The sequence below is a fragment of the Xenopus laevis genome, chromosome 3L, assembly GCF_017654675.1.
Source record: "Xenopus laevis strain J_2021 chromosome 3L, Xenopus_laevis_v10.1, whole genome shotgun sequence".
NCBI lineage: Eukaryota > Metazoa > Chordata > Amphibia > Anura > Pipidae > Xenopus > Xenopus laevis.
This window is the reverse complement of record NC_054375.1, coordinates 51012085-51024988: the sequence shown is the minus strand read 5'-3', so window position 1 is coordinate 51024988 and position 12904 is coordinate 51012085. Positions and strand designations below refer to the sequence as shown.

At 38.8% G+C, this 12904-nt stretch overlaps 1 protein-coding gene across 1 annotated transcript in view; it reads left to right on the top strand.

The window, feature by feature from the left end:
• crebrf.L (CREB3 regulatory factor L homeolog) overlaps positions 1-11090 on the top strand; it is a 36690-nt gene extending 25600 nt beyond the window's left edge. The window contains exon 10 of the mRNA XM_018252178.2: positions 10953-11090. Within this exon, the coding sequence (XP_018107667.1) occupies positions 10953-11000 (48 nt within the window). The 3' untranslated portion in view covers positions 11001-11090. The remainder of the gene's footprint in view (positions 1-10952) is intronic.
• Positions 11091-12904: the final 1814 nt, after the last annotated feature.

Below are 12904 nucleotides of genomic sequence, written 5' to 3'. Positions count from 1 at the left end.
AACAGAGCAACTTTGCTGTCCCTATTCTTGCCTCCCTTTTCCACCATTTCCTACGTGGACCTGAAAGGTGGAAAACTTCTACCGTTTTCTAAAACAGATTATACCATACCGCTATAGATTCCAGAAATGAAATCCATGTTGAAGTGTCAGATCCCAAGGATTTCAGATAAGGGATTCCAAATCTGTAATGATATTATGATATCCACCAAAGTATGGGAGCCATTATCCGGAAACCCATTATCCAGAAAGCTCAGAATTCCACAAGGGCCATCTCCTATAGGCTCCATTTTATCCAAATAATCCAAATTTTTAAAAATGTCCTTTTTCTCTGTAATAATAAAACAGTACCTTGTACTTGATCCAAACTAAGATATAATTAATACTTACTGGAAGCAAAAGTAGCCTATTGGGGTTATTTAATATTCACATGACTTTAGTAGACTTTAGTTCTGAAGATTCAAATTACAGAAAGATCCATTGTCCAGAAAAAAACCATGTCCCAAGGATAATGGCTCCCATACCTGTAGAAATATTTCACTAAATGTCATGCCAAAAAAAAGATTGCTCCCTTACCAGTGCCTTACCATTTTAGGAATGGGGATGAATCTGCTGATTAAGTTTCTTGCTAAAGAGTGCTGTGGATATTTCTTTAACCCTGTTCCTTCAATACCAACATTTCACCATATAACATAAATCCATATATAGGTACAGTGCAGCTGAAGTTAAAAGTAAAAACTTCTCACAAATTAAATTGAACAGTGTTTAGTTCTATACCTATTGCATGTTGATGCTCTAATGAGATAATCTACTTTGCTTAAAGGGATACTGTCATGGGAAAACATGTTTTTTTTCCAAAACACATCAGTTAATAGTGCTGCTCCAGTAGACTTCTGCACTGAAATCCAATTCTCAAAAGAGCAAACAGATTTTTTTTATATTTAATTTTGAAATCTGACATGGGGCTAGACATATTGTCAGTTTCCCAGCTGCCCCAGTCATGTGACTTGTGCATGCACTTTAGGATGGAACTACTTTCTATTATTTCTTCTACCTTATATAACTGAATCAGTCTCAGTGGTGCTTTTACTATTGAGTGCTGTTCTTAGATCTACCAGGCAGCTGTTATCTTGTGTTAGGGAGCTGCTATCTGGTTACCTTCCCATTGTTCTTTTGTTAGGCTGCTGGGGGGGGGGGGTGATATCACTTGCAGTACAGCAGTAAAGAGTGACTAAAGTTTATCAGAGCACAAGTCACATGACTGGGGGCAGCTGGGCACCTGACAATATGTCTAGCCCCATGTCAGATTTCAAAATTAAATATAAAAAAATCTGTTTACTATTTTGAAAGCTGGATTTCAGTGCAGAATTCTGCTGGAGCAGCACTATTAACTGATTCATTTTGGAAAAAACATGTTTTCCCATGACAGTATCCCTTTAACAAGACACCCTACTTTCTACTGTCATATTCACACTGAAAAAAAACTATCCTGTTATGACAACTCAGCAGTCTAAGGCAGAGAAGACTGACTCCCAGTTGCTTTCTGCCAGCTGAGATTGAGGGGAATTCAATGGGAGTTTTAGTTCTATATCAGTTGTTGAGTGTGATCCCCACTCTGAGAAGTCTCATATGTATGCCTGGCTGATCATTAATATTCTCACTAATGGGGTATACCTTATTACTGTCTTTGTAGTGCACATAACAGTTTTACTAGATGCAGGATAAAATAATTCACTCTTTATGCTGTAGTGGTGCTGAATAGGGTACAGAATTAAATTGCCTTTTTTTCTATGTGTCCTTGCTATTAATCTCTCTGAGGCAGTGTGGCAAGATTTGTAGCCACATAGTTATTCAGTGTTAGAAACAAAAAAAAATGAAAAAGAAAAAAAAACCGTCCAGATGAAGTAATACATTTGGTCCTATGGTCGTTGCTAATTTTCTGTTCCCCATGCCCAGTATGCAGAGAGAAACTGCTTTGCTTCTGTCTGATACTGAACAATATCAATAAAGGCAGAGGTTGTGCAAAGGGATATGGCGTCCCTTTTCTGCTCAGAGACTTGAGCTATTGTCGGGTTCTTGGGATGCAATGCCGTATTGAAGCCTTCGGCCCACAAACTGAAACCTCCTACTAAGGATTGCTCTTCAGTTGCTGCTATGTTCAGGCAAGTGTTTGTATTGTTGTGTTTCTGGGAATTGGTTTTTTTTTTTCCTAGGGAGGGAATCGTTGCTTTTTTGCACTCTTACATTCAATATTTTAGGAAAAGGCCTAACTTTTCTTCATAAGACTTCTTACTTTAATAGAAGATAACGGAGTGGGCAGGAGCTTTGGAGTGCCTTATTATCACCTGGATTTGCTTTCCTTCTCATTTCTCAAGAATGGCTATTTTCCTAAATTTTACTCTTCTGTTTATATTTTTCCAGTGATTTTTCTGGCAGATTTTGCTAGCACATAATGCCAAACACCTTTATTGCATTGAAATGCGAGAGAGTCCTCCAATGTACTGTATTCCTAAGCCCTTTACTGCTATAATAATCAATCAAGCCATTTTTTTATGAATGCACACTATCTATTGACAATATGTAACTTCCAGCAAATTCTTCTTTAAAGGAAAACTATACCCCCAAAATGAATACTTAAGAAACAGATAGTTTATATCAAATTGAATGACATATTAAAGAATCTTACCAAACTGGAATATATATTTACATAAATATCGCCCTTTTACATCTCTTGCCTTGAACCACCATTTCGTGACTCTATCTGTGCTGCCTCAGAGATCACCTGACCAGAAATACTACAACACTAACTGTAACAGGAAGAAGTGAGGAAGCAAAAGGCAGAACTCTGTCTGTTAATTGGCTCATGTGACCTTACATGTGGTTTGTATGTGTGCACAGTGAATCTTACGATCTCAGGGGGCGGCCCTTATTTTTTAAAATGGCAATTTTCTATTTATGATTACCCAATGGCACATACTACTAAAAAAGTATATTATTATGATAATGGTTCATTTACATGAAGCAGGGTTTTACACATGAGCTGTTTTACATAGTATCTTTTAATAGAGACCTACATTGTTTGGGGGGTATAGTTTTCCTTTAATGAACACAGAGCTATGTTATGTAACACTCCATCAACAGCATGTTACGTAAAATAAGCCTTGCTGCCTATGATTCTGTACTTATAGTCATGCTGTGCTCTCCTTCAAAGCACAAATTACTAAAAGGCTTGTAAAACTCAGGAAATTTGTTATTACAAGCCAGTTTTCCGGTGGCTATTGAGAAGGTTTCTTGTATCCAAATGAAAACAATCACGCCTTCCATTCTAGACTGCTCCTTATATAGCTAGATAGCCACTGATTGTCAAACCAAGGCTTCCCAATACTGTTTTATGTTTCCCAAATACTAGTGGTAAATTTGCAGTCTTTCATTGGGATTTAACAACAATGGCATGTTTACTATAAATTGGAGTTCAATAATCAACCCACTGAAGGCCCAAAAATATATTTTTATATTCAGAAGTTTATTTGATAAATGTTAACAGTTTATGGCATAATCTCAGAATTAAAGTGATCATTTCTGTATGTGTGTGGGGGAACCATATATTCTTGACTCCAAGATGTAAGGTTTTGCAGAAATGACTTTGAAGCAGCTGCAGCAAAACAGTCCTGATTTAGAGTTGCCTTGAAGGCAGATTCTTTTTTTTTGGAAAAAAATCACTTCCAAAGAACACAGTGTGGACAAAAATGATAGACCATTGGTAAATATACCCCCAAACATGCACGCATTATGTACCTTTTTTAAATATTCAGAACTAACAGCAGAGGCATTGATTATTAAAGGGCAACTTTAAAAGCCCTCTCAGGTGCTACATGAATATGTTATCAAGAATACAAACAAGTTTCTTCTTACAAACAAGTTCCCGGCCACTTGGGGCTGTTTTACCCTCTTACTATTGTCCCCTAATTTATAATGCTAGCTTTCAACTTTGCAGTCACCGTATGAAGAGAGTACTGTAATATTAATCAGGTTAGCTTTTTTAAATGCATTATTTTAGGGTAAGGGTGGATGGGAAAGCTCCTGACTCGATCATTCCAAAGGCATGACAAATGCTGATAGTTTACTCTGAGAAAAGACTGCGAGAATTGTGCAGGTCACATGGCACAGAGAGGCAAGTCCAAAAATGTGGGGCATACCACATATGTTTGTCATAAACTTTTCTTAGAGACCACTTAAAGGAGAAGGAAAGCTACCAAAGCAGTTTATTGCCAATAGATTAGCCACAATAGTGCAAGCTATAACACTATATTTATCTGCAGAATGCTTTACCATACCTGAGTAAACAGCTCTAGAAACTCTCTCTGTTTGTTTAGGATAGCAGCTGCCATATTAGCGTGGTGTGACATCACTTCCTGCCTGAGCCCTCACTTATAGCTCTGGGCTTAGATTACAGGAAGGGGCAAAAGGGAGGGGGGAGGAAGAGAGGAGCAAACTGAGCATGCTCAAGCCCTAGCCCTGAAAACAGGAAGTCTGATACAGAAGCCCATGTATACACAATAGAAGGAAAGAAATGCAGTGTTTCATTTGACAGAGGACTCAGAGCAGCATTACTTTGAGTCAAAATCAAAACATAAGGATTGCCCGCTCTTTGTGTTTAAAAAGTCAACATTTTTATTTAATCAAACACTTACATATTGGCAATTGGCCCTACGCATTTCGACAACAAACGTAGTCTTCCTCAGGGGCAAAAATCCATATAATACAAAAAGGAATAAAAATGCCTTTTTATTCCTTTTTGTATTATATGGATTTTTGCCCCTGAGGAAGACCGCATTTGTGGTCGAAACGCATAAGGCCAATCACTGGGCCAATATAAGTGTAATCCTTATGTTTTGATTATATGTACAAGGAGGCCTTATTTGGATGGTCTCCATTGGATTGGCACCTCAATATCAATTAGGGTGTGCGCCTTCCAAATTATAGTTTAGCATTACTTTGAGGGCTTACTGGTGTATTTATATAGACCTTTCTGGTAAGGCTTATTTAATTTAAGCCTTTCCTTCTCCTTTAAGGCATAACGTCTTAGCAGTGTTTTTTTCCTAAAAAATACCAAATACCTGCAACAATCACATTTGCCAAGAGGCATGAGGACAAAGCCCCTTCTCTTGTGTGCATATGCTTATATGCTGGGGAATGATGAAAATTTAGGGAGAGCTCGCCTTCCAAAAACAAGCTTTGGCTGCATGCCATTACCCACGCTTGTTATTATTGCCCACTCTTGTTATTTTTTCCCCCACTGTTGTAAAGTTATTGTTGTGCTGCTGCATCTGTCTGTTCTCACAACATTGGATGACCAGTACAGGACAACACATGACAAATTGCAGATGCCCCTGCTTCACTATTTAATCACCTGCGTCACACAGTCTCTTTGCTAGACCCAACCTACAGCCATTTTTATAGATCAAGGGCTCCCGCAGTGCTTATATGGACCACTCCCAAGCTATTGTCAATAGCAGAGCTCTTGTATATAATGTCTCTGTACAGTAGGAATTAGTTGTGGCATTGGCTATAATGTTACATATAGGGTGCATTTTGCAGGAGCTAGACTTGCATTAGTCCATTCAACTTTGACATATTGACTCTTCTGCTTTCAGCGGGACCTGCATTGCTATTGAGGACACTTTTAAGATGCAGGCGTCCAATGGAAAAAGTTCACTTTTTAGAAACTGACACTTTATATTTTACATATTTATATGTATATCTCATGTTAGCACTTTGGAAAGAAACATTTTGTGTTTTGTTTTATGTGCATTCTTATATATATATATATATATATATATATATATATATATATATATATATATATATATATATATATATATATATATATATATATATATATATATATATATATATTTTGTTATTTTCCCTGCCATTTGCTGCTAAATCTGGACTGCTCTGTATACTGCAGCAATACTTGATCTAAACAGAAATTCAAGCTGGCAGTAAGATACAGAAGGAAGCTAAGCCTCAGGTTTGAATTAAGTCACATAGTTGTTGATTTGACTTCATGTTCAGGGACATGGTCAGGCAGTGTTGGTCATGTAGTCCTTTCCTACAGGTCCTGAAATCTAAACGTGATTGGCTGCATTTTCATCTAGAAACTGTTTTTTTTTTTAAAAAAAAAACATTATCCAATCGTGTTGACCCATTTTTTTCTAATGCCATTTGATATGAGACAAAACGAAAATAAGAGAATTGTACTACTGAAAATGTTGCATTACAGAAGATGCAACAAGGGACAGTTAAAAAAAATGACAACTTTATCGAATGCATCACTCAACTAAGTGCTGAGCTAAAATTAAATTTAGATAAAGTGAAGTTCACGCTAAGCAACTCAAACAATATCCTTGTTTCCTTCAGGACCAATATGATTTGTAGACCGTTCCCACTTCTGGGATAGTACACTCTCTGGCCCAAACACCAGGAGCCACCTTGCACCCTCCTCACTCTGAGACAGTGACAAAGGAAAGTTGCGCGGCTTTACAGTTTAACCAGGAGACTCTGTGGTATTAAAAACAACAAAAACAAAAAAAACAACAAAAAAAAATAAACAAACAAAATACGGTCTAGATCGTACTTCAATGCCAGTAATCTGCTTTCTCTTTTGTCATTAGAAAACATGTAATTTTATATACAAGAAAATGTAAACGTGTTCAGTATACTGTATATGTTATTGCTCTCATAAAAATGTTTCAAATGTATGAGGAAAAAAACATATATAGGTTTCTCCATAGCATTTGCTTTAGTTTAAAAAAAAAAAAAAAATACAATCCCCAGCTAGATGCATGAGTATCCAAATTAAGGTTCTTGTAGACTGGGGGTTGTATGTTCCAGTGTTTCACATCCAATGTTATACTTTGTCTTGTTTGTAGTATTTGTTTAATAAAAATTGCTCATCATTATGCCTGCACCAGTCTAGGCTGGACTGAGCAACCATAGAGAATGGGATTCACACTGGGATTGTTAAGCTGTTACTTTGCGTTTAAAAGGGAATATACAACTTGCCTATGAAGAGCATATCCCTAAATGGACAGCATGCGTTAATGTGCACAGAACATTCCTTTTTTTGGGGAGTGGAATCCTGGAAGCCATATTTTGAGTGGTAATTACACCATTATTGGCTTAAGATATGTAGCCATTGACAGGGCCATTTTGGTTCAGGACCAAATTGGTGGGAAGCAGGCATGGACTGACATCCAAAATAGGCCCTAGCATTTCAGGTACACAGAGGCCCAAACAGGCCACATAGCAGCCCGATATATAGTCACTGTTTATAATAACTTACAGCAGCCCTTCTGGCATCTGCCAGAACCCACAGATTGCCAGTCCGGGCCTGGTGGGAAGACCTAGCCAATGGCAGCTAGTTGTTAGGGGGGAGGGGGCAGGCTGTCAGAATACGCTGATGCACTGGTGCACCATTGCTTGCCTGCAACTACAATGGAACTCCTTATTGCTTGTAGCAAACATGACCTGGACGGGAAATTCAAATAGTTGTTAAAGGGGATCGGTCGCGAAAATACATATTAGCTTCATCATACTGAAATCAGAAACTTTCTAAATACAATCAATTAAAAATTCTGCATTGTTTATGAAATAATCAAGTTCATTTTCACGATCCCTCTGTCAGCATCTCTTTCTCTTCATTCTGTCTTCATGCAGCAGTTGGGTGTCAGATAGTAATTGACAGTTATATCCAATATACAGTATCTTATAGGGGGGCTCCTTTTGCCTAGAAGATGTATTAGAGCTCACTCAAATAACTGATTCCAGTAGAAACAAAATCTAACAAAATAACTGCCTTTGCACAAATCCTGCATGATGTCTAGTGATTTTATATGAGTGAGCTCTAATACATCTTCTAAACAAAAGGAGCTCCCTGGAAGATATGTTGGATCATTCATCTGACACCCAACTGCTGCATGAAGACAAATGAAGAGAAACAGAGGCTGAGAGAGGAATAGTGAAGATAAACTTGATTATTTCAGAAACAATGCAGACTATTTCATTGATTGTATTTAGAAAGTTTAGCTGAAGCTTATATTACATTTCCATTTTCGCGATAGTTCCCCTTTAAATCTCCTCCCTGCCTAGTACCCAGTGTGACTCCATTTTTTGTGACAAATAATATGACACTTAGGAGTAGCTGTGTGCCAGCAGGAGTGGTGGTTGCGGGCAACAGTGCAGGTGGGAAGAATGCATCAGCCAATTAAAGCCAAGTGATTGCTTCTACAAATATACAGAAAAGGAATATTCTATGCACAATGATTTATGCTCTATGTAACTGACTAAAGGGATATTGCAGTCCGTGTAAACTCTTACTTATAAGGTGTGTTCCCTTTCAAAGGTATTATTTATAAGGAGTGATTCTGTCCTTATATTATGCGGTGGGGTCTGATATTTGAATGTGCAGCTAATACTGTGGTTATTTCTGTATTTGAGGCCTAACTTTATACCAAAAACAAATGTCAAACGGAGGCGATTGGACTTATTAATCCAGTATTACCAGTTCCTACATAGGTTCTGCTGTAGGACGTGTCATTGTTGAGGTTTAATAAACCATGTCGTAAGGCTTTAAGTCGCTGTGCCCTCTAGAGAGACACATTGTTGTGTTGATGTAATGTGGCTTTTATAACTGTGCCTTACTTGTACATTCAGAACAGTAGTGGGGCTACTACAGAGCTCCTGTATTTTGGACCATTCAGGAAGAAATGTTATGCTGTGTGTTATAAAAGTAAAACTAATTGCATGGAGAGGCCCTGGTGGGGCTTCTTTTTCCTGCAAGTGGAGCATATCTCCAACAAAAGGCACAGGCAAAACAAGAATCAGAGTATGGTTTCAAGGATAAGAGAAGTATGTTTTGCACTGCGTTTGTCATTTTATATAAAATCTCATTTCAAATCTAGTTGACAGATGTCGAAGCACAAACACATATAAAGGCAGATTTTACCTACTCAAACTCTCATAGTTAGAGCTTCAGTGTTAAAGTACAGTATGAATGGCACTGCTGTCCTCTTCCGAAATACCTGCAGCCACTAATCAAGTTTTCCGAGCTGTGGAGAACGTATTATTTGGTACTATCTATACATTGGTAGTTGTATATTGTTCTATTCACCGCCTCCAAAGCATGTCAAATAAAAAGTGTCCACAGTCAGTGTTTGCATAACCCACCATTAGGAACTATTCCGCAACTTCATGCCATTGAAATAAGTCCACACCTAGTATTGCAATTGGCAGTGATCCTTTGTACTGTAGCTCGCCCAACAGGTTACACTTTAATGACACGGAGCCGGTTTAGACAATTGCGGTGCAGAAAGAGATATCATTTGGGCCGTGCATGCTTTGGCTTATTGCTGCTATGGGTTATCTTGGCAACCAGTATGAACAGGCAATCCATTTTATGTCCGTAACGATAGTAACTTTGCACTTAGTCTTTCAGCAAGAGGCACTTTAGACTATAAGAAGTACATAGTCAACCTATAGGTATTGCTTCATATTTCACTGTGTTTTTGTTCCCGATCCCCAAACAAAAACTGCTGCTTTAAAATCATTATTAGGGGAAGCAGTGTAACGTTAACTGAGTTACATCTCTTGGACTCTGTCATTCCTTACTCTATTAGCTGTGTTACTGACGAATCACGTTGGTTATTAACCATAAACTCACTAGCACTCTGCGACTCCATTTTTGTTTGGCCTACCTGTTTGCATATGGTCAGAACTGTATCAGTTCAATAAGATCATTTTCTCATATATTGAAGGGATTCAGCTCTTCTCCTGCACCAGAGAACAGTGCCCCCCCCCCAGTGTATTTGAGTCGGGCCACCAGGGTATCAATTCTTTGGACTTCCAGAACTGTAGAACTCATCATACGCTGCCAGGGGTTAATGACTGTATTTGCTAGGTGTCCTGTACAATAAAACACAAGTGCGTTTGAAATGTGCATGCACAGTCTACAAATCTTTTAACCTCAGTTTGATGATCTTCTGCCTATGTAATAATACAATGAGGATGCATTTCTGTTTGTGCTGAGACAGAATCCGGAGAGTGTAATGCAACAGCTATGAGAATACTGTAAATTACATTGTCATTTCCACATGGCTTCTTCAGTCCGTTATTGTTCTTCTGTTTGCCATTATTTAATAAAGTTGTTTGTCTCTTCACTAAGACTTTGTGTGTACTTTTTTTATTGTGCCACTGTAATAATGGATGTAATAAACAAGACCATCTACAGTAGAGTCCTGCATCGGGTCGGTTACCTGCGGAATACCCGCAAAGTGGTCAAGTTACGGGCCAAAAGTCCCCAATTGCTTGGCTGTGTGGGTAACCTGGATGGGTACCCAACAAAGGTGCGGGCTTGAACCCTTCCACCCACCCTTGTGGTTCTTCCAGCTTTTCCATTTTTTTGGAAAGATATGGCACCTTGAGTGATGTCACTTTGGGTGTGTCCCCCCGGGTCAGAAGTTTAGTTGGCCTATTGCAGGTCGGGTAGCAGGAACATGCAGATCAAATTGCGGGTTCAGGTTGGGGTTGGGTACAGGTTTCAAAAAATCGACCAGCACAGGACTCTACCATCATCCTCATTAACTCACTTCCCTCTTGGGCATTGCATAAGAAGGGCATTTGGGACTCCCTCTGTATTTTGCTTCTTTGGATTCTGAACAGATCTGAAACTGGGTGATTGCTGGACACATACCAAACAAAGACCATGCCCCATTCCACATGTTTTGCTTCCTTCTCTACTGGTGACCCCTGAAAATTGTCAGGTCTGATTTAAAAAAAAGTTCCCTGCATTTGAAGTAATTTTGGAAAGTTTTATGCTTTTTTTAGTTGTGGGGGTTAGAATACATTTGTATGCAAATTATATATTCTGAATCGGAAATTTTCGTGACTTTCAGCGCATGCGCAGTTGTTCGAGACCGGAAATTTACTCCAACTGCGCATGAGCCGAAACTTCCGTCAAAACACGAAGATTAACGGAGAAGAAGATGGCTGCCGTGAACTCCGAGGCCAGAATCTGCACGGAGGGGTGAGTAAAAAATTATGGACATTTGCCCGGGGGGGGGGAGGAGGGCCCAGGGTAGGGGAAGGTTTTTTTTAAAAATTTTGGGTTGAATTCTCCTTCAAGATAGCCCCCTCTTAAAGAAAAACTAAACCCTAAGAATGAATATGTCTAAAAATGCCATATTTAATACACTGAACTTCTTGCACCTGCCTAAAGTTTCAGCTTGTCAATAGCAGCAGTGATCCAGGACTTCAAACTTGTCACAGGGGGTTACCATCTTGTTCAGTGGGCTCTGAGCAGCTGTTGAGAAGCTAAGCTTAGGGGTCGTCACAAATTATCAAGCAGAAAATGAGGTTGGCCTGTAATATAAGCTGATGCTACAGGGCTGATTATTAAATTCTGATGCTAATTGTACTGGTTTCTTTGCTGCCATGTAGTAATTATTAAGTTCAGTAAGTGACAGCAGCACAGAGCATGTGCAGTGAATCAGCAGAAAAGAAGATGGGAAGCTACTGGGGCATCTTTGGAGGCACATATCTTTAATGCTAAAGGACTGTGGTTGCCTTGGGCTGGTACAGAAGCCCAAAACATAACGTACAACATTTCTAGCTACTTCTTTAGACTTTAGATCTTCTTTAAGCAAGAGGAGTACTGGGTGAAGAGGAAAAGGTAAAGTTCTGCATGGCAGGGCAGGTGGCGGATGGTTGGGAACCTTACAATGACCCCAAACATTATTCAATTTATTTGTGCAAAGTATAATTATACGTCCATTTAAGTACCTTATAGCAGCGAATCAGCAAACAGAATTTTACTTTTCTTATCTTTAAAAGTTATTGAATTGGTTGTTAGACCTGAACAAACTTTGCGCCAGTTACTGCAGTACCCTGAATGATTAAGCTTCATTGTTTCACACATTGTAGCTCACATGAGATGAATTCTGTTTTGTAAACCAACGGAAGAAAAGGAGGATAAACAGGCACTCACAAATGATGAACCATCGCTTGAATGTCATTTATCATGTGTCAGCTCAAATCCCCACCCATCCTCACATGCTCTTAAAGTGCATAAATGTCAAAGTGCCTGATAGAGGGGCATCATCCTCTTTAAAAACTATTGTAACTAAATAATTAAAAACTAAAAAAAAGTATCTTTGCAAAAGCAGATTATTGTCTCTTTTTTTTTTTGTATCAGTCCACACTTGTGACTGCTGCATAGGAGGCTGACGATTCTATATGCTGGTTTTGCAACAATACTTTTTTAAAGAGGGGGACATTCCTCTTACACACATTATGCAATTTATTTGTCATTTAGGAACTTTAAGGGTATGTAAGGATTTGGAGCTTCATTCATATGGTGGTACATAATTTGTGCGTGCCTGTTTATCCTCCTTTTCTTTTCTTCTCTCGGTTTATAGAATTATTTTTTAGCGGACAGTGCGCCCTCAATATTTGGGATAGCGTTATATCACCTCTGATAATTATATATATATATATATATAATTTCTGTTTTGACCTATTTCTCTGTCTGTCTCTCAAGAGGCGTTGGTGAGTTAGCCACTCTTTGTCAACTGTGACTTTCAGCCAACAAAACATCCCTCTGCAAAGGAGTAAAGTAGTTAATATAACAGGGGTAGTTCTGAGTTGCTGATGTTGCAGAACTACAACACCCCCAAACCACTTCCTGACCTGAACCAGTGGTGGGATGATGAGGGTTGTAGCTGTGGCCCAGAGGAAACAAGGAAGCCAGGCTCTATAGCTAAAGTACCATAGGTGCTGCTAGTGCAGAATTTCATGCATCGCTTTCCTTGGCTATAATAATTGCCAGCACCAGCAAGACTTCAATTCA